Source organism: Cebidichthys violaceus, unplaced genomic scaffold (assembly GCF_023349555.1).
Source record: "Cebidichthys violaceus isolate CVI_PGR_0920_01 unplaced genomic scaffold, fCebVio1.0.p SCAF_17, whole genome shotgun sequence".
In the NCBI taxonomy this organism is placed as follows: Eukaryota; Metazoa; Chordata; class Actinopteri; order Perciformes; family Stichaeidae; genus Cebidichthys; species Cebidichthys violaceus.
Window position 1 is genome coordinate 12,481,750 of NW_027176340.1, and position 23,163 is coordinate 12,504,912.

General features: G+C 40.0%; 1 protein-coding gene across 2 annotated transcripts in view; it reads left to right on the forward strand.

Annotated features, from left to right (window-relative positions):
• The window catches only part of LOC137874016 (receptor-type tyrosine-protein phosphatase gamma-like), a 598,619-nt gene that overhangs the window by 565,351 nt on the left and 10,105 nt on the right, over nucleotides 1-23,163 (forward strand). For both annotated transcript variants that reach the window (XM_068712605.1, XM_068712604.1), the window contains 12 exons: nucleotides 4,686-4,777; nucleotides 8,386-8,482; nucleotides 11,059-11,141; nucleotides 11,358-11,492; nucleotides 12,336-12,470; nucleotides 12,930-13,096; nucleotides 14,376-14,511; nucleotides 16,633-16,779; nucleotides 18,130-18,223; nucleotides 19,471-19,547; nucleotides 20,161-20,289; nucleotides 21,868-22,014. In XM_068712605.1, coding sequence (XP_068568706.1) covers nucleotides 4,686-4,777; nucleotides 8,386-8,482; nucleotides 11,059-11,141; nucleotides 11,358-11,492; nucleotides 12,336-12,470; nucleotides 12,930-13,096; nucleotides 14,376-14,511; nucleotides 16,633-16,779; nucleotides 18,130-18,223; nucleotides 19,471-19,547; nucleotides 20,161-20,289; nucleotides 21,868-22,014 — 1,439 coding nt within the window. The remainder of the gene's footprint in view (nucleotides 1-4,685; nucleotides 4,778-8,385; nucleotides 8,483-11,058; nucleotides 11,142-11,357; nucleotides 11,493-12,335; nucleotides 12,471-12,929; nucleotides 13,097-14,375; nucleotides 14,512-16,632; nucleotides 16,780-18,129; nucleotides 18,224-19,470; nucleotides 19,548-20,160; nucleotides 20,290-21,867; nucleotides 22,015-23,163) is intronic.

Consider the following 23,163-nt stretch of genomic DNA (forward strand, 5'->3'; position numbering starts at 1 on the left):
TCAGATCAACTTAGAATTTGGTCAGACCAATCTAAAGACCTTTGTGATGTAAAGTTACTCAAAGCTTGTTTTTTCGTGAAAGGCCGTTGCCGTGGCGACACATTCCTCGCCATGAAAAACGAAAGTGTTTTTGAGGGGCTAAAAATGCTCAAAACATAACCAAACTTGCCAAACATATTTAAAATCCTGAATGTAGTTATCTGATGTGATTTTAATGCTTCAGTGTGGCAAGTCGGCTTGATAGCGCCCCCTAGAATATTTCGACGATGCAGCCCTCGCAGTACGTTTCACCTAGATGTATAAAATTTGGTAAGCAGATGTGTCACATGTAGACTTAAAAAAAACTCTTAACAGTCCATGCTCTAATCCCAACCGGAAGTCAGCCATTTTTAATTTTGTATGAATTTCTCTTTATTTTTTTCCATTTCAAGGTGCTGTACTACAAACTCCTCCTTGGGAATTAATCCAATCAGTTTAGAATTTGGTCAGAATAATCTAAAGACCGTAGCGATTAAAAGTTACTAAAAGCTTGAGGTTTCATCAAACAACATGGACTTGGTGTAGCGGCCATTTTACATGGTTCGCCATCATCCATCAAGCTGTTGTAACTCAACTGTACTTTGTCAAAACTGTCCCAAACTTGACATGCTTGATTATTGTCATGATTTTAGGACTTCTGCATGCCAATATTAACTCATAGTCATAGCGCCACCTACTGGCAACCACAGAAGTAAGCAGGATTCTATAATTACAGCGGCCCAAACACTGAACTTATTAAAAGGGTTTGTGGGCACACCATGAGAAAAAGACTCCTCTGATCTAAATATGTGCAAGCTAAGATGTTTGGAGAGCAAAAGTTAGATAGCAGTGGTTCTCAAACCATGTCAGTGGGCATTAGTATAAATGATCTGTCCAGAGCTTGTACATGAGAATCAGGATAAATGTTACAATGAATGCTTCACACTACAATCTAAAGTTATAGAAGAGCTTAAAATGAAAACAGTGTTAAATCAAAGTGTTCAAGTAAAAGCAAATGACACTGCTGTTCTGTTAACTTTCATGTAAAACCAAATACAATCAGCAAAACACTGCAGGGAGTTGAACCCCATCCCAGTAAACTGACGGTCTGTTATGTTACAAACACTGAAGCACATTCACGCACATTCATTTTCTTAATGATCTTAACAGGCTTACATCTATGATTGTATCGGAGGTACACTCAAAACATTTGAGGCTTAAGACCTGGCAACATGATCTTGCTACGCTGCTGATCGATGCAGGAAATATCATCTAACTCTTGCACGCAGGGTATGATGGTCGCAGAAATGCATGGCCGCGTCAACCAGAGTCCTGCCAGTACCCTCGACGTGCGTGAAGTTGCAAGGGCCCGATCAATGCTGCTTGCAGCTTTAATTCATTTATTATTATTTGAAAAGACACTATGCACGTAACGAGTGGAAAATGACACACCACCTGGGCTACGTCCAAAAAATGGGTACCAAGACAATCACAGTTAGAAGCTTAGGGCCACTGATCGTCATTATAAGTTGGGAGTGAAAAATGTATTGTCTTAAGACTTCCTGGTCATATTGGCTTATAAAACAAAACAAACTGATACACAAACAGCCAGCGTTGTGAAATTGTTTTCTCAACTGCTGTTGTGCGCTTTTAATTTAAACAAAATGGCCACAGCTTTTCTATCCTTTCAGCTGTGCAGGAAACACACCGACCAATTACATGCGTTGTAAACCGTATCATGTGAGATACAAACAGACGGGAGAGACGGGACGAGAGGCCAAACAATCAGAATAGTACATGAGTCAGAGAAGTTATTTCACATGACGTTCTCCATAAAGAGAAAAGTGGTCACAGAGACCAGAGAGACCAGAGTCTTTAACCAAGAATGGACGGACTGTTATCGGTTAATTCTTCCTACAGACAGTTTAAAACCAGTATGTCTCATATGTTCAGAGACCATGATGATTATTAAAAGCAGCAATGTGAAGCGTCACTACGAGACAAAGCATAAATCTTTTGAGCAAAAATACCATCTCACATCCAAAATGAAGTCACAAAAAATAAATGATCTAAGAGCCCAATATGATCAGAATCCTAACACATGAATTCACTGTCCAACAATGATGTTAACAGAGAGTAATAGAGCTGAAACAAGAGGTTTAATAACCAAAGAGAAAGTCCCTGTACACACTCTTAATAGAAAATGAGAAAAATATAATTTTGCGGCTTTTTTGGTTGATATCACTTCACCCTGAATTAACTGAAGTTAAAGCTACAGGGCAATTAATGAAATACATCTTTTTATATATATAAAAAAAAAATCTTTTTTTTTTTAAATTGTAGTACTTTAATTTAAGATGCACATTTTTTTCAAAAGTTTTCTGTAATTTACTTTTGAATGCAGCCCTTATTTTACTTAAGATGAGAGAAGAGCATTTATTTATTATTTGATTATGTATTATTTATAATTCATCCAATTTAATTTGAAAGCTGACAATAAATATTGTTCAGATATTATTCAATTGAACTTTCTTTATTTCATTTGACAGTCAGCTGTTGACTACATACAGACTTTAATACAACCGTTGGCTAATTCAATATATATGGGACTAAATCATAGCTCAAGTTAGACATTATTGTGATGTTCCGGACCTTTAATGAGGAAATTCTGTCTAACTGGATCTCGTTGAATTTTACTCATGGTCTACAGCAGGGGTCGGCAACCTTTGTGACATGGAGTGCCAGTTTGAAATTTTCTTCTCATCTAGTGTGCCATTATCAACAATAACGCAAGGTTAAATTATGACACAAAATACAAAAACATTTCCAATATACCTGGAATTTTATTCTATCCATAGAGCACATCTCAAAACAATAACAGTATATCTGTATTCTTAACAAAATAGCCACATCAACATTTCAAAGACATGAACAAACAGCTACACATTTAAACTAAAACTAAGTGTAGGCTGAGGCAACATCAAATGATCAGATGCCTACCAGACAGTCAGTGTGATCCCTGGCCCTGCTTTGCTTGACTGAGCTCTGTGATCTGGGGCTTGTAGTTAGTTACTTTGAGATGCAAACATGCCTCAGAGTGCTCCGTTGTTAACCGACTGCGGGTGGGGCTGAGCGCATGTGTGAGAACACCTGCTGACTTCTAGCTGATGTGGGAATGTCCTTTATTCGTGACTTGATCGTTTCTTTATTTGGCAAGCTTTCAAAAAGAGCATCTGACTAACTCAGAGTACATCCACATTACTCCGTTTTCGTTTGGAAGCGCATATGTTTTGCTGCGGTTACACTGTGCGTCCACACTACGTCGGCGTTTTCGAGCACCGTAAACGGATAAGTTTAGAAACAATCCCGAAGCCGAATAACTTTGAAAACTCCGGGTAGCGTATTCGTGTGGATGGGCGGAAACGCATACGTTTGGAAACGATGACGTAGACACCCGCGATCGACTACCAGGTTAATTTAACGCAGACAACTGATTACAGGCGTTGCTGACCTTGTTGTCTTTACTAGCAGCTGTTGTCCAGTTAAAGTCTGCATGAGGAAACAGCTGTTATTGTAGCGATCAGTGAGCGGCATGAGAGAGAGAGAGATCAGTGAGCGGAGAGAGGGAGAGAGACCCGCAGCGCTGTACGAAGACAGCGGACAGCGCGCTTGGTCACTCACTTTGATTTGAAATTTGCGCGCCTGCAACCTAACTGACCAATGGCCACACTCCAACATCAAATGCACGCAGTGGTGTCCTCCGGGTCCTAAAGAAGAGAAAAGAAGCAGGACACAGTCACACATACAGGCAGTCAAACGCTCACAGACACAGAGGCAGATACTTTTATTTTGAAAACGGGACAGATAAAGTGAGGATCGTATTAACACTGAGGTGCCAGCGTGCCAGTGTTTATGCCGCGGCGTGCCACCCGTGGCACGCGTGCCAAAGGTTGCCGACCCCTGGTCTACAGTATAATTTCATGGCTACTTGGGAACTCTATTTACTGAAAAAAATGGTGTGATACAATGGAGACCTCCAAAGCAGCTAAATAAACATTCAACTAAGCTGTCATTGTTTTTTTGCATTTGAGTATCAAACTGAAAGAACATGGCATTGTTCTGGAAATATCCAATTTCTCCTAAACCACCAATTTCAGTTTTTCAGTCAATTTGAGGAGAGAAATGGGCCATGCAGTTGCTGATATCTGTAACACTTTGAAAGTTGAAATACTGTGCTTACAACGTTTATGTGTTTGAAGAGGTGATTCACATCATCACAGATTGTTCTACCGGGCTTGTGCTGGTGAGTCAGTTCTGAGCCCTCAGTGTCTTTTAGTGAAAACTGAGCCTGTGAGTTGTAGTAGTAGTAGTAGTAGTCTGGCTTGCCAAGGTCCCTTATTCTCTCATTGCTGTAACCCCAGACGGTTCTGTGAAGGATGTATTGATTTGACAAAACATTGACAACGATCTGGCCCAGCCTCAATCACAAGGCAAGTAATACTCGTGTACTTTACCTGTCAAAACCTGGCTGCTGTTTCTGTAATGCACTGTCAATTTTAGAACTTGTCCAGAGTCGGCAGATGCGTGGGGGGGGTTGTGCCTTGCTCCAGGGCAAGTCGCTGCTCCTGTGGAGCTGGTTTAACCCTGGCCTTGTCTCTTCTTTGCAGATGACATGGAGGCCATTCCAGTCAAGCAGTTCATCAAACACATCTCTGAACTCTACTCAAATAACCAACATGGATTCTCTGAGAATTTTGAGGTAAGCAGTATAGACTATACTAGTACATTTTGGAAACACACCTGCACGTGAACACACATTTTAATCAATCTATCAGATCCTGAGGGCCAGGCTGTGATAAACCTATGAAAGAATGTACAGGAACAGGTTCTGGCACAGTCAACTGGGTCAGATCAGAAGTAGCCATTATCTCCTAAAACTATCAGTAGCTGCAACCTTCTGTCATGAGCTCATAACTTTGGTGAAAGTGCGTTTAATGTTTTTTTCTCCCTCATCTTGGAGTGAGTCCCTTTAAACTAGATGGTTAATTATGCATGCGAGATCCAAAAAACAGGATTAGGACTATTTGATCGCTGAATATACTTTTCCTTTTACTACTCTAAGTTGTTTTAAGTCTGTCACTTGTCTTGTCACTTGTTTAATGTAAAATTGGTAACATTTTGCAGTTTAAATAAATATACTGTATATAATAGAGTATTATTTTTATGTAGTCAGAAAGAGCACAAAACACAAAACAAATCACTAAAATATTTCAATTTAGAAAAGTATGTATTCAGAAAAACTCAGATGTAGTGTTTCCTTATGTTTGTAATCTTGAAGGAGAAAAACATATTGTGTCTCTGCTGTCTAAACACACTTTCACACCACATACATATTGAAAGCAGCAATAGTAAGAGATGATGAACAAAACAAGAAGGGAATCCAAGCGATGGGCAATTTAGTTTAGTTATACTACTACTTACATGCTTCCTCACACCAGCCAAAGCTCCTTAAGCAATTGTGCTCTGTAAATGGTAAAAGGACTGTACTTGTATAGTGCTTTTCTAGTCTTTCCGACTACTCAATGAGTTAGTCTCATCGACATGCGACTAGCAAAGCCGGGGATCCTCTGATCCTCTGATTGAAGGATGACCCTGCTCTCCGCTTAGCCACAGTCGCCCAGTCTGTGAAAATATCATCCCCTTTCTTTGTTCTTTTTTTTTTCATTCTCACTCGTCGCTTTGTTTCCTGCTTCTACTCCAGTCTCTGTGCATTCCTGGTCCATGCTCTTCCCAGAAATAGAGAAGTGGGTGGACTGAGCGTGACCCCTGAATAAGTAACTTAATAGTTACACTGCCTATGTGTCCCCTCCCCCTCTCCCCCCAAAGCTTTATTTAGGCTTGATGGATGCAGAAAAGTGCTCTAAGAAGAGAGACCCTTCTCTTATGAAATCCTCCTTCTCCTACATTCTCGCCACCTTTGCTGTTAGCGTTTCTCCTCCTTTGACCGAGGGCATCAATCATCACGATTTACTGTAAACAACATTGAAATGGCGTTGTAGTCACCCAGCCAAAAAAACTAAATAGGTAAATGCTCCAGAAATTGAAAGAAATATTTCAAACGTTTGATGTAAAAGTGCCCATCCAATAGTTATCATAGATAAAGATGGGCGACAAATGAAAGGGAAAACCAGAATGAAATAGTGATCTGGTCTTCCCAGTCAGCATGTTACACCGTACACAGGATGCGTTAGCAGCATGACACGCATATTACCATTCTGTCGGCTTCTACACAGCAGCATTTTATAAAGAATCAGATTCAGAGGACTCCCCAGAACGCAGTCCCACTTGTGTTTACTTGTGTTTAACGCCTTATTTCAGAGTGGTTTAATTCAAGCTTTTACATGCGTAGCAGGAAAAAGTTAGACGAAGTGCAAAAAAAGTTTTGGGTGGTAGCTACACAAGTGCATGTGAAATGCGAGCCATTATGCAGCCTGTGTAGACTCCATATGGTTATGCAGTGTCCATCAGACACCACCATCAAAAGGAATATGTTTTGAAGAATTTTGGTTACCCCTTCAGCAGAGCTCCTCACACATGGAGGATCTCCATGGAGATCAGTATTGCAGGCTCATTGTGGACCAACTAGAGTCTAGTTACTAGTCATTAAGGGTTGGTTGCCAGTGAGTGTGTGTTGCATGGGATTAAGTTTAAGGGTCCGCACATATGTGTGTATATGTGACAGCACGTGTACCATCTGCTCGCCGTTATCCGTCTCTGTGACATCATCTCCAGTCAAACCCTGTCTCCTTCCATCATACCTGCAACCTGATCTGCTCACACATGCTCACCACGAAACTCGCTGCGCCCAAAAATACATCCCCTTCCCAATTAGTGTGATGAATCAATGTTTAATAGCGCTAAAACAAGCGGCGTGTAAAGCTCCAGAGGAAATAAGGCCAAAGGGTCAGAGCCAAATCCAGCGCCTGCCCTCCCTGTTGGCCATGCTGAGCTAGCAGCCAACAGCTGTTTGCCTGGCAGGAACTCGACATTAAACACTGACACATATTTACAGGCTGCTCGGCCAATAATTTCTCTCTGTCATTTTTAGGACCGTAAGCAACAACCACAAGGCAGTATAAACATAGGAGAATGATTATAATATATACTATATATTTAAAATATATAGGGAGTAAACAAGAGAAGATATCCAGGGTGAATCCCGTAGTTGATTTTCTTTTTTTTCATTTAAATTGGCCCATAACTCAAGTACTAGTCCTTTTACTGTAACTGTTACTCCCCGATATGTTGTACCATGTCCTCAGGTCAAGAAAATAAATGATTATGACTAGCAAGGGATGGAATATATTTATGGATATATATAATATATCAATGAGAGAGAATGAGGGGTTGAGGAGGTTGAACAGGTAGAACTAGAAGAGCAGCTTTTGTGCAAAAGATGTAGACAGTTATGACTGCAGCGTATGGTGGACGTGAGACACCCAAAAAATGCAGCATGCATCCACAACAAAAAGCACTGTATGGTGAAATTATTAGAAGTATCACGTACATTCAGACGGTACACAGGGCAAGATGTGTAACAAAATGTATAACCAATTATAATTAATTTACAAAAACAGATAGACCAACACCAGTTTGATTGAAACTCAAAGTGCACAATAAAACACGATTTGTGAGAAATAAAAAATAATTGAGATGTCTTATCAAAACAATTAGCCCAACAACAGTTTGATATATGTTCCCAGAAGTGCAAAAACAGATTAAAGGAAAATAAATAAAAATAGAGATATCTGCCTGTGCAAATGAACCCTTTGTTTCTTTACAAGACCTACTGTACTGTACATTTCAATACCTGTTTTTTCCATCTCTGTAAATGATTTGTCACATGCTGCATTCATACCATGTCAAAGCAATTGTGAGCAATTGACCGGGAGACCAGAAAGCGCAGGTAGCAGCCCCTAGAGGCTGCATTGTTCACTACACCACACAATACAAATGTATTGCTAGAAAAATGGCCATGTGGTCATAAAAAAAGGGGTTAATCCTCTACAGAGCTTGAATATGTTCTGTAAATTGCAGCCCCGCTTCAGATCGTCATTTCTTGCAGATAACTTCAAATGTTGATACGGTGGTTACTAAACAAAAGGTTAGGGGGTCACTAAAAACATCCACAGTGAATTCTTTGGAAATGCAGCCAGTCATTTTCAAGACACCATGCCATTCACCAAAGTGTAACTGACATCAGAATGACATAGGGGAGTTTGTGTGTGTGTGTGTGTGTGTGTGTGTGTGTGTGTGTGTGTGTGTGTGTGTGTGTGTGTGTGTGTGTGTGTGTCTGTCCTTCCCCAGGAGGTTCAACGGTGCACTGCCGATATGAAAATCACGTCAGAGCACTCCAACCACCCTGACAACAAGCACAAGAACAGATATATCAACATAGTGGCATGTGAGTACACTCTTCATAGAACACCATAATAATGCATACTCTGTCCTGGGTCATTTATATAGTAGACACTGACGTAAACATCTATCTCCCCCACCTGTTTACATGCCCCTTGTTTTGGGGTCAAAGTTAGTTTAAATGCAGCTGTGGTGCTTTTGGCAATAAATGTAGTTTTGTCCTACAGTATATCTGTTGCTGTCTTGGTTAATGGACTCCAATAAGCCAGGACAGGACTGCTGTTGAGGCTTGTCTGTCGGAGGTCAAAGAGACTGTGATCAGTCATAGATTATTCTAAATTTTTGTTGGCGGGGGTTGTTTTGTTTTGCTTTGATTTGTTTTAATGTTCACAGTGTTGGAATGTTGGAACTTAGTCAATTTACTCAAGAACTGTACATAAGTACAATTTTGAGATACTTTTTCGTTTCATTCTATTTCCTTTTTATACCCACATTTCAGAGGGAAATATTTGCACAGAAGACATATGACTTTTTCATTTGTACTTTTACTTTTAATACTTTAAGAGCTTCCCGAAAACTTTCCTGATTATACTTTTTTTTACTTAAGTAACATATCCAATGCAGGACTTTTATTTGTAAAAAGTATTTTTCACAGTGTGATATTAGTACTTTATCTTAAAGGATCTGAATACTTCCTCCACCACAAGTTCATAATATGAAAAGGCGAGTTTGTTCACGAGCAATTCATTGTTCATTAAAAGTTGTTTAATAAAACCCAAAACCTGTTTATTAACTACAGTGTATTGACCATTTTAAATGACTATATAGCATGAAACTTGTTGTGTTTTGTCAAGTTTTGACCCATGCATTTGAGGACAAATACTGAGGTCCTAGAACCAGCAGATCTAATATTTCTCTCATAAAGTTATTGGATAACTTAATTTTGCTTGTCATGTGTGCAGTGTCTTTGCATTGCCTACACTGAATAAATCAAATGTAATTTAACAAGGAAGCTGCAATACCCCTAAACTAACATTGTTCTTTATACAACGTGAACAATGGAAAATTAATTATACTTTGTGCTTAACCGTCCACAAATCTCTTCATTTCAAACTTGTCACAGCGCTGTCAGGGACCATATTTGGATGAGATGGTGGAGCTGGGAAAGAGCGAGACTAGGCTAAGTTAGCAGCTAACACTAGCTGGCTAGCTAACTCATATTCACAACTGTGATATTAATTGGGATGGTAATTTTGGCTAGCAAGAAAAGGGCTTGTTTATTAGAGAGCTAAGTTAAAAAGCCAGGTATGGTGAGTGCAGTCACCGATACATGCTAATTACTGCTAATGTATAAATTAAATTGATACAAGAATTTCACTCACCTAAAAAACTGGAGCACAGGACTGCAGAACTGCAGATTTGGCCCTTTTGCCATGGCTTTAGTCTTGTAACCAGTGCTTATTCCACACTGTATATTTGGGTTGAAAACTAATCAAGAATGTGTTCCAGATTAGTAATTTGTTTTGACTATTTAAACCAGCTCCTTGTTGTTGTTTTTTACCAAATGTCACTGAAAAACACCTGGATTTGGGTGGATTGGTTTAAGCTAATTTTAGTGTTAAAAGGTGTTTCCTCTTCAAATAAGACACCTTTCACCATAGTTAACTATAAGGGAGGTTTTGCATCAATCTCTGCAAACAGGGAATCACCAAAAAGTGCACTTCTTCTGGAGAGCATTAATGTATTCAACAAATCTCATGGTACTAAGCTATGCTGGATCCTGAGTCCAAGTGGACATTTTGGTATTGGGGGGGTTCTAGTGGAAACACAGCTGGATCACCTGAATCAGTTGTGTTCCTGGCCTGGGAACATGAATATCCAAAGCAAACTGACCATCAATTACCTTTTTAATGCTTTTTCTAAATGGTGGTATGAAAGGAAAGGTCATGTAATTACCCAAAAAGTGGATAAAGATTCCCCGGCAAGCATGAACTTTCTGAGTTAATGTCATGTAGCCATTAGATTTGAAGACATGTATTAGTGCAAGCCTGGTCCAGATAGTGGCACTAGAGGAAAGGTCATTGTGTCATTAAAATCATTAGTGGACCTCAAATATTGATTTCCCTGAGCAAGCAGAGTACAAAACACTATCTTTTTGTACAGGTACTGTGTCCAAATTGCAGAGCTTTCTCTGAACCAAAGTGTATGTGTTAATAGTTAACCAGAATAACCAACTGACACCACTAGCAGAGCAAAAGCTTACCACCAATCCCCTAGTGTTGAAACACCACACAGGCTTGGTACCTGACTACATCAATCTGTAATGAATATTTCACACGTCTCATACAACCATTGGCTGCGTCTGAAAGCAGCTCAGCCTGGTGTTTATTAGAGTGCATGTTGTTCAGCTGTCTGTAAAAACCACACAACCCAGTCTGACCATTTTTGCAGACACAAAGGTTAATGTGCTTCCTGGTTGGGAGCCGGTGCCTTGGCGGAGCATCAAGTTGACAGTGTTACATGGACGGCACGGTGTTAGGGTTAGAGTTAAGGTTAGCTCTTGCTGTGATTTCAGTCACACAAACACACTTACTGTGTTACTGCTCTGCGTTTCCCCCTCAGATGACCACAGCAGGGTGAAGCTGAGGCCGCTGGCTGGGAAAGACTCCAAACACACCGACTACATCAATGCCAACTATGTGGATGTGAGTGCTTCCACTAGGAGATGTCAAATACTGATGTGTCTGTGTTTGTATGATAAGGGGAATCATTTTAGAGATGATGACTGCTAGAATAAATACAAAACAATAATTTCGATGTTCGCTCAAGTTTTGGAAGAATTTTCATTGTAGTAGTTCCATGACGTCATTTATATATACCACTTGTTCCCAAGCTAGTAATCTGTGTCTTTCATCCATTAGGGTTATAATAAGCCCAAAGCTTACATCGCAGCCCAGGGACCTCTCAAGTCCACCTTTGAGGACTTTTGGCGGATGGTGTGGGAGCAAAATACCTGTGTCATCGTCATGATCACCAACTTGGTGGAGAAAGGCCGGGTATGTTCCGATACTCCCACAATTATACAGTAATACACCCTATGACCAGACAATAGAAACTTCAGTACTGCTTTTGAATCACATAGTTGCCACATGTTGTTTCAGAGAATTCCTCACAGCAGACATTTAGACTTGTCAATTATAATGTAACGAACAGAATAAAAAATAAATGGATACATTTTTATTCAGATGAGCCAAGGCCGTGGTGTGCAGGCTCACAAAGCCAACAAAAATGTTATTAGATACAGCTATGCTTTTGAAGCCGTCCCGTTGGAGCAATGTCTATGGGCCGGTATCGTCCTGGTGATGAAGCTGATTATACAGATTCCAGTGCTTCACACAGCTGCTCAAGCTTCATGGGTAGATGCTCCTCTATATTAAAGCTTTGTTTGACTTTTATCTGAGTGTCCTCTGAACAATTATTAGATGATTATTGTACTGCGACGAAGAGCTATATATTGTTAAATGTATTCATCATTGCTCTGGAGGTATATAGGGTGGTAAGCCGTTCATCAAAAGTACAGAAAAGCAGCTGCTGTTACGTGCTACTGTGTCTGCTACTGTTCAACTCAAATGGGAAAGCCCTCTTCTGAAGGGTCAGAGGTTTATACATCTGGTCACCAAATTAATTTCATTCACTTAATATCACTTTGGTTTAGCCCTGGAGGAAATACCTCGCCACAAAACAATACAGCTATTTGATCTGTTTCGTGGGAAAAGTGATACATTAAAAACATATTTCCTGGTTCAACACAGACTTGTAAAATGGACACACCCTCCTCCACTATTTGTTGACAGAGATTGAATCTGACTCGTGTGTGGTTGTGTGTGTTTGCACTACAGAGAAAATGTGACCAGTACTGGCCAACAGAGAACAGTGAAGAGTACGGCAACATGGTAGTCTCACTGAAAAGCACTAAAGTGCATGCCTGCCACACCGTGCGCCGCTTCACATTACGCAACACTAAAGTCAAAAAGGTGAGAATAAGAGGGAAGAAGTGACACAGCAAGGTGAAGCTGGTCACCTTAGTGACATGTTGGAGTGTTTGTACTATTCCCCACTGCAATATTTCAAACTGATCTGCTGACCATTCAGAGCAGGATATGCCCATATTTGGTTGATTAGACCTTTTTTTATTGAAGAATAACACCTCTCACAAGCTCCCGTAACTTGGTGACAAACGCAATAAAAGCATCCCTCCATTTCGTCACTGGAGAGCTTTTAATGTGAAGCCTTAGTAAGTGTCCTAAATTAACTGATATGTTATGATATGATGATTTGTGATATAAATGCACCTAACCGTACGTAAAAATCGGTCTAGGGTCCAAAAGGTTAAAGGTCTGTGTCTCCCCTCAGCTTATCTTTTTTATTTTTCTCCAACTTAACAAACATTCCTCCTCTCCTCCTTCTTCTTCTTCTCCATCCAATGTGGGAAGGGAAACCCAAAGGCGCGGGCCCAGAGTGAACGGACCGTGCTCCAGTATCATTACACCCAGTGGCCCGACATGGGTGTCCCCGAGTACACCCTGCCCGTCCTCACTTTTGTCCGCAGGTCCTCGGCTGCCCAGATGCCTGACATGGGACCCATGCTTGTCCACTGCAGGTAGTACACTGTTTTCACTTTACTGAAGCTTCCCCCATCACTCTGTTCCCCCGTCCACCTTTCACCCACATTGCTGTCATTGTGCACATTAACTGTTGTTCATAGTGAGTGTGGTCACTTCTGTTAATTTAGTTTGTATAAAAGGTCTTTATGGATTGTATCCTTTCTTTATATTTGTGAAGAATGCACTTTTTGTACTGCCTCAACAAATGCTACAATCGTATTCAATTCTTTGAGATATTACAAATGAACTCCACACCTATACCTTTGTGCTTTTCAACACTTACAGCTGCATATCTAAGCAGCATCACTAAACCTGCTGTCACAGTTGCCAGCTTGTATTGAAGGACATTTTACAGTAAGGCGAGCGCGGAAATTACTGGTAATTGTCCTCTAACTGTGGTCCCGGGGGGAATGAGTACAGAGCTCTCTGCTATCATCTGCACTGTGATCATCGATAATAACTACCATTTCGTACTGCACATATACACGCAGACATCCTCCCGCTCATTATGCAAGAAACAGAGACATACTCACATTTACTCTGCTGCCCTGCTGCTTTAAAGTTCAGAATGTGTAGGCACAGTAGAGGTGTTAATTAGGTCTGTGGCCATGCTTCCAACTTGTAGAAATGTACAAACTGTTCAACAACACTTCTGCTGTTCTTTTAATTATATGCTCACCTTTTTATCAGTAAAAAAGAAATTCCAAAAGAAATTCCATCACAGATTGGGAATCAGTACACACGCTAACAAGGCTATCATGTATATAAAGGACATGTCAATGATTACTTCCTTTTGGTCTAATTCCATTCACAGAAAAATGACAACACTTTGATTTACAGTAATAGTCAGGACAGGATAATTACATTTTAGGAGAAGAGTGTCAAAACACCAATGAGACAATTCTGTCTCATCCTGCCGACAAAAGTTGTGTGTTCATGAATCTGTGTCCTCTTTAACACATGGGCCTAATTTGTTTTTTTGTTTTTGCTAACTAGTTGTGCCAATAATGCATTTGTAATTTGTGAACAGTTTATTGGGATGTGATTTTAAATGTTTTTTTATCAATCATATTTTCCTCTTTTTAGTTAAATTCATACATACATAGACACATTTACCTTCAAGAAACAACTAATACAGATTTAAATCTAAATGTTGTGGCTAGCAGTGAAATAAATGCATGTCATGTGAAAACACATTTAGGGTATCCATTTGAATGCTTATTTCCCACACATAAACCATTTCACTCATCTTTCATCTCTTGTGTTGTGCTGCAGTGCTGGAGTGGGTCGGACGGGGACTTACATCGTCGTAGACAGCATGCTGCAGCAGATCAAAGACAAGAGCGCAGTTAATGTACTCGGCTTTCTCAAACACATACGCACCCAGCGCAACTACCTAGTCCAGACTGAGGTTTGTATATCCGTGTCTGTGTGTGAGCCTACACCCCCAAACCAGCATTTCAGCTGATAATCAATGTACACTGTTGGATTCAGGTCCTAATCTTGACATTTTAGTGCAAAGTATTAGAATTCTACATACTGTGTTATAAATATGCATAGCGACTGCCTTCTACTGCTTGAAACCTGGCAACCGATAGATCTGGTGGCAGGTGACATACATGGAGGGAGCTTTTGTCTGTCACCAACCAACTCCCCCTCCTATGAATCCAACGCCTCCCGACTCTGTAGACTGTGGCGAGAGGGATAGTAGAGTAGAGTAGCCGTTAACTTTTCAATTAGCCTATAAATTGCTCTTGCTAATCAAAGGCACTAATGCTAATTGCTAGCATACACATGTCCCAGCCTTGCATTTAAACTCAAATTCACAAATGTTTTTATGTTACTGTAATTTGTCACAATAACAGTCTCTTTACAGCACTCTTACCCAACCATAAAAAATAGCAATAGTCAGTATGCTAGCGATTAGCATTTGTGATCAGCATAAGCTAATTGAAAGGGTAACTCATATCATGAACAGAAATTTAAAAACAGTAACCAAGTCTGGCTACATGACGTAGACCAAACCCAGCAGTTCATGTCTTTTTATGTTCTATAACTGTAGCATGAAGGTATGGTGGAATTAGCAAGCTAGCATAGTAGCCAGTAGCTATTTAATGCAACTTATTTCTTCATCCACACAATCCTGTCCTCAGCGTTGGAAAGCACATTGCTATTGCCAGAAAATCTGTCATTAACACTGATTCACCAGATTTAGTAATGTACTAACGGCTTAATTTGAAGTCCAGAGAGAAGTCAGAAAAAGCTATTGCTGCGCTGTGATTGTAATGCTACGCTGGTTATGGAAAATGAGCCAACGATGGACGCGAACCCCCGCCCCCTGCCAGCCCTGCTCATGTTGATACATTTTCCCATTCGAGAGGCATTTTTTGAATTTCCAGGGTAGTCTTTAAGTTATGAAAGCATAAACAATTTAATGTCAGGTCAAGCAATCACCAAATACCACAGTTTGCATGACTTGCTTTATATACTGCAATATCTTGTTCTCAAGTGGAGATATTGGCGTAAAGAGGAAATGCAGAGGGATCGTGATGAGAACTCTCTGTGGGTACCAAACATATAGATACTAAATTCATGGAAACTTTATGCCCTGCAGTATTTATTGTTGAAACACAGTTCATCATTTGGACTAAGGAAGTGGAAGAAAGATCAGGCACAGATAAAATGGAAAAAGCCATCGAGGGATTACGATGGTGCTCAGTCAATTGTGTGTTACTGAGGTTTAATTAAGGGGGACCATGAATATCCACAGAGAATTTCATGAAATGTGGTCGGTAGTTGTTTTGCATAAACCATGAACACCCAGTAAATATCCAGTCGGTAATTTTCTGCGTATTTTGTTATTAAGCACAATATCAAGGGGAAACTTTTCCCTGATACTTCTGCTTGTAAAAGTTCTAGCTCTCATTTGGAATCACCCTCTGGAGTCACTAGTTGTGGTAATACAACATCTTGCTCTGTACAAGGTCTAGAAAGACAGCTCAATCGTCGGAATAATGTTTCCACAAAAAATGTTCTGTCACTCAACATAGGGCAAGCTCTAGCTAGTGTACAAAACCAAATACAACAGTCTATCATGGACATGTCAATGATTTTAGGGCACAGTTTCATTGTAAAATCTCCACTGTTTTAGACCAAAGCATTGTGATAACTTTCCTAATGTCCTCTGTCTAGTGTCAAGTCTCTGGTCTTGGCAGCAGCTTTTGTGTATTGGTTCTGTTCAGTCTTTGTATCTGTATAAATAACTGTTTGCTTCAAACCAAACCACATATTGCATATTTTAGGGGGGTATATGTATGTTTTTAAAACCTTTGCAGATGTAGAATAGTCAATTTCTCCCATGCTGCACTAAAACCTCAACTAATACTATTATTATATGTCATAACTAATACTTAATTTAATTGCAAAATTGCAGTTGCAATGCAAATCTATGATTTGGGCATGCCAAACACCATCTTGCCATACCAGCTGCTAAACATCTTTTTTGTCCTCTGTCACCATTTGGCTGATCCAGGAGCAGTACATCTTCATCCACGATGCCTTGATGGAAGCCATTTTGGGGAAGGAGACAGAAGTGACAGCCAGCCAGCTTCACAGCTACTTCAACAGCATCACAACACCAGGACACAGCGGACGGACACATCTGGAGAAACAGTTTAAGGTGAAGGGCATTTATTATTCATTGACCATTTAGCACATTTTACATTGTGACATAAATCAACAATCTGTCTTGTCATGAGTCAGGTTAAATTACCAGCTAATTATTAGTTTACTAACAGTATTACTTTACTCCAATTAACTTTTCACATTTAGTTTTTGTTTTAATACATCAAGATTAATAATTGAATTACAGTATTTTCAAAGGTCTCAGATTACGGTTATCCTAAACTCCTCCAGCAAAACACATCTGTAGGTTCTTCCTCAAATCAATAACTTATACTAATAAACACAGCTTTATCTACATTTAGTAAGTTTCATTTTGGTTATTTCGGAGAGTTTATCAAAACGCATGCCATGTTACATATTATCAGTGAGAAAGAGAAGCTATTATTTATATATTATGTATAGATCAGTTATTCCTGAAATATATATTTGGTAACACTTTTTAATAACCATGATTGTATGATTACAATTCATGATTACAATAAATGATAAATTGATAATTAATTAAACATTAAAAGTTATTACTGTAATTATCATGATTACTTATTATTATCAATGCGATAATTTATGTTTATAACAGTTTATTGTTGCACTCACTATAACAGTTTGTATATTATATTAAGCATTTGTTACTAATTTGTAAACCTTTAAGAAATTGTTTGTAAAACATCTCTAAACACTACATAGATACATGGACCAGCTATTTGTGCCAATGGTTAATGGTTTCTGGTCCATCTATCTAGGTAATGCCCTGGTTTATATTGGTTGTAGGTATGATGAGGGTAATCCCTGTTATTTCATCACAATATTCCACAATGGAGTCCAAGGTCTAGACCAGATGGAGTGTGTGTAAAACAGTGTGCAAAACAATAGCTTTCTTTGTCTGCATTTGCATTGAGGCCTTTATGATAGGATTAGAATTTAAACATTGTTACAGTATCTGCTGATTTTAGTTACTGTGTGTCTTGTTTTTCCTCCGGCCTTTGTGCTTGCTTGGTTCAATGTGTTTTTTGCTGCTCCTTTAGCTACTGAGAGCGGCTTTTCTGTTTTACTTCAGGTTTTATTCCAGAAGTCTTCTGACGCTATTGAAGTCTTTTTGAAGAATCTGATCTGATCTGGATGTTAATTGATACTGCACAATGAAAGGGTTAAGGACACACAAACAGTGAGGGAGAAGTACATTAATGTCACTTGATAGGCCTTCATGAAAAGAGATACAACAAAAGGTGCAAATTAGATTTTGATAGTTTATTGTGAAAATGTGGACAATTTGTACCATCCATAGTGCTTGTATAAAATGAAATAACTGTTTAATAAACACCCACTTTCTTCTCTCTTTGTTTTTTAGTTGGTAACTCAGTGTAATGCCAGATTCATGGAATGCTTCAGTGCACAGAAGGAGTGCAACAAAGAGAAAAATCGAAACTCCTCCGTGGTGCCATGTAAGTCTTACACTCATGTTAAACCGCATTCAATTTGAATTGTAACTGCCCCTAAGCAGTATTAACCAAACAGCAGAATATAATAACTGCTTGTAAAAATGCTGCAATTAGACCGTGACCTTTGAGTTTACAGTATCTGCTTCATAGAAGAAAGGTTCATAGAGAATCTGATTTCTGATCCTATTTCTGCGCTGTTCTGTACAGATAGAACATGATTAAACTCATGAATGAAAGGTTGATTAATGTGGTTCTGTTCGTTTTATGTGATATGTTTTTACTTCCAGGGTTCAACATATATTTTTATGAAAAGTATTTATTAGTCATCAAATATCGGCAAAGACTTTAGTTTAGAAACATGATACTCTGTGGTAATCAGTTAGTGTTCATGTCTTCGTAAAGGCCATGCAAGTGATATGCCAGACTTTTTTCACAAAGTTGACATGTCTTTCGCCTTGCTCTCACAGACACTAAACTCCTATATTCAAATAATTGAAATGCTTGCTTCAGCTTCTAAACTTTGTCTTTACTCACTGCCATGTCCTCATGAGTGCCTGGTTGTTTCTGCAACTGAGAAGGAAGCAAGATGGCTCATTCCTTAAAAACGTCCATCATCAGCTCCCAAAGAAAAAATATGTTTGATTATTTTACTCCACTTGCCCGATCCAGTAAGTGAGTTGCTAGATTTACTAGCCCAACGTGGCATTTCCCTCTCGGTTGTGTGCAGCCAGCGAGATGTTGTTCATGTTAATGTTTCGTCATGCATATTTGTGTGCACAATGTATGTTGAAATGTATCTGAACATTTCGACGGGGGATTGATGACGGTGGTGTGACTGAGAGCACGTAAGACGAATAAATCCAGGTGGGAGGGAGTGATAGCTTTAATGTTAAACTTAAATAAGGTGATATTGGTAGTTGCTATCAGTTTTTAACATGTGAATAGCATAAGGATATAATATTCTAATATCATTTTAAGCCTGGGTATGGATTGTTTACAGGCTGGCTGGTCTCATTGTCCTTACTCAGCCCCTCTCTGTTATCTGCAGCCTTTACACAATCTGTAGACAGTCACTGGCTGTTCCACTCTTCTCTGAATCACCAGCCAAGAATTACCCAGAACTGTCTACACTTAACCAATAACAGCAAAAACATGAATGAATGCAGACATAGTGGCCTCTCAGTGTGATTGCTCTGTTCTAATGATGGCTACCCCCCTCTCTCTTTCTCTCCCCATCTATCTGTGAGCAGCGGAGCGAGCGAGGGTCAGCCTAGCACCTTTGCCCGGCATCAAAGGCACCGATTACATTAACGCCTCTTACGTCATGGTCAGCACTTCCACTTCTTCTGTCAATCATTGATCTTTCCAGTCTCCCCTTGATGTCTCCACTCAGAGCAGGTTACAGGTTATCAATTCAAAATACACTCTGTCATTATCAATGGCGTGGTTACATCGCTTTTTTATAGTGATGCCCAAAATCCCCAAATGACCTGGCAGCTCATATTGATGTTAGCTCAACACTGCTCATCGGTAAAGTGGCAGCCTTAGAGCCAGAACCACTAAATATATTATTATATTATTATTACTTGGTGGGTAAAGATGTGGAGTTACCCTTTAAAGCTTAACTGAGAAGTTGAGAGCAGCCTTAAACCCAAAAGCCTGTAAAAAGCAGGTGGTTAAGTTGCCATGTGCTACGAGGTGAGGTCACCACCTTGTTGTTCATGTAGAGTGTGAAATCATAGCTCAGATAACAGCAGCTCAGCACAAATATAACCCTCAAAGCTCTGTTTAGTCCTTTAATATGAAACTAAATCCTGACTGCAGATGAGTCTCTGACAATGAGCTGGTGATTTACTCAGTAATGTTAACAGCATGCATTTACACTGTTTGAAGAGTAACTCTCCCACTAACCTGTTGTTGTTTGTTTGTTTGTTTTACAGGGTTACTGTCAGAGTAATGAGTTCATCATTACCCAGCATCCTCTGCCCCACACCACAAAAGACTTCTGGAGAATGATCTGGGACCACAATGCACAAATTATTGTTATGCTGCCTGCCAACCATGGACTGGTAGGAAACACACACACACACACACACACACACACACACACACACACACACACACACACACACACACACACACTGTAGTTAGTCCCATCCGCCACTTTAACAGGCATGTGCACACCTCCTCAGCCTGTGTTTAAGGTATTATGAGTCACACACACACACACTCGTCGTCTCACAGTGACCTGACTTTTATGAGGCAGGAGTTACACATACAGTCATATTCATCCCCCCAAACACACATACATGTTCACATGCACACACTGTGGGCTGACGTCTGCCTATTGATGCCGTGTCCTCTGGGTTCTGCAGTGGGACAGCAGGACTGTTACATGGTGTTACATGGCAAATGCATACATCAGTCGATACACAAACAGTTACATCAGAAGGGAGGGAATGCAGAAGCAACTTCTATGTAGCCCTGAGGGGAACTGTGCTGAATTCATAAATCAAAGTCTGTTTACTTGAGTGGGGAGGACTGCTGCAGATTTAGAAAGTTGTATAAAGCCCCGGGTGGCTCCGGACTGAGCTACATGTAAAGAGGGGCTGTGTGCACAAAAGATTGTATCTAACCACTAAGACTCATCCTTAAAGGACTCATCCACAATGATTGGTTGACAGGTGACCGGTCTGTGAATTAGTATTCATTAAAACACTGGAGCGCAAATTTGATTAGATGAAGCCTAGAGCACCAGTTATACCTGGAAAACCAGCGATGGCCATGAAACCAGCTTTATTCATGCCATTCAATGGGTGGTGTTGTGCACATTTTGGTTTGATTGATAATCCTGCAGACGGCTGAGATATTCTAAGTTCATGAGTGCTGCAAACTGTTTTTTTATGGATTCATGGTAGTGCAAACGTTCTTGATGAGCAGATCGGATATTTTAACTTTATTAACTGTTTTTAAAAGTAATTTATTGTTGTATTATTGAAAAAAATGGTCACTATGATGAAAAATAGGAGTCAGGACTGACATGCCCCTTATTTTAAGAAGTTTCTTCTAACTCTGCCAGCTAGGAGCTACTTTTAGCCTGACACATCATTGGGACTACGGCCCCTGATAAATTGCCTCAAGTAATATCACTTGAATCAGCATCGGTTGGGGCTGGAGACTCAAGTTTCAAACAAGTTTGAGTGCATTGCTTAATTGGTGGAGTACTCACAGGACCAGGGTGGAATAAAAATAAATAAAGCAGGACACCTCGGCATTTACACACACACACAAACATGTAACCGCACACACCACAATGTGTCTCAAAGCAGTAAATATCTAGTTGATAGCTGGTCACTTCAACTAATGGAACTCTGCCTCATTGAGTGTCACCTCAACAAGCCTGTAATTGAAAGCTTGGGTCAGAGCTAAGCTCGACATTTTCATCACATCCACCTGAGACCAAAAAATCTGCATGAATGGTAGAACATCCAACTGCTGCAGATTCAATGACTCATAAGTTTTTAAATTCCAGTTTAAATGTACCCAAATCTTTTTCCACACTAGTATATATTTTTTAATAACAAAAGACATCGTACAGTATAATGGTATGCCGTGACAATGTTAACGGTCTCTGTGCTCTCCTGCAGGCAGAGGATGAGTTTGTGTACTGGCCCAGTCGAGAGGAGGCCATGAACTGCGAGGTGTTCACTGTCACTCTCATCAGTAAAGACCGACTCTGTCTGTCCAATGAGGAGCAAATCAGCATCCACGACTTCATCCTGGAAGCTACACAGGTGACTCAGTGTGTGTGTGTGTGTGTGTGTGTGTGTGTGTGTGTGTGTGTGTGTGAGTGTATGAGAGAGAGAGAGAGATCTAAAACATGGTCATATTAATTGAATCGCACCTACTGACTACAGTATGAGCACACTAACACACTATTGTAGTGTAACAATAGAAGGCAGCATGAACACAGTATTAGTCACCATGTTGTAATAATGTGAAATAAAATAATGCGTGCACAGACAGAAGTACTAATAACATACAAAACAATTAAGTAATAACATGCTTAAGCTCGTCTCCATCCACTGCTCAGTACCATGGTGATGGTTGAGGTCTGGGTTAGTGGATGGATGGCACAGAGCCAAGCAATCTGTAACACTGACAAGTCTCCCCAACTCCAGATTAAAGAGTGAGCATGCAGCGAATTCATAAATGCAGTGCAAGTTTTAGAGCAGTTGAGGACAGAATGCTGTGTGATGGATGTTTTGAGCCTCCAGAGGAACTGGGTCTGTAGACTTACACAAGACACAGGACTTCCCATGTACTATTTTTTTAAAGCTGCTAGCACTCAGGAGGTTTTTTATTGCTCGTGTGTAAATATCAGTTGAGAGCCAAACTCTTATGCGCCCCAAGATAGAATGAGTTCAACTTTTGGCACGTTCATGTGACCAGGAACAACCAATCACAGCTGGTCTTTCTTATCAGTATCAGGACTTCACTTGCTTCATCTTTCCATCCGTCACAACATCTGGTTGAAAGGTCAAACTGACAGACAAATGGAGCAGTAAAGCTACTGTGAGGGATTTGCAGTGCTGGAAATCTATGTATCATTTTGTTTTGACTTTGTTTAGTTAAGTCAGTGAGCCTTACTGCTCTAATACCGCAACGTCTTCATCATCACAGCGCAGGTTGGGGTTGCTTAGTAACGGCAGGAGTGCCACCCAACAAGCACTTTAGAAAGGATGAAAGTGGCATGGCTGGCATTTTTAGACACATGTGAACGGCCCTTACCACTGTCACATTTGCAGAAATGTTCATTCCTGTGCCTTTTCCTTCTGAATAGATAAATTAATTGAATAAAATACCTTTTTTTCCACCAATACTTCTCCCAGCCCTATCAGAAACAGAAGCTCTCAATCTCATTGTTTTGTTTCACAGCTGAA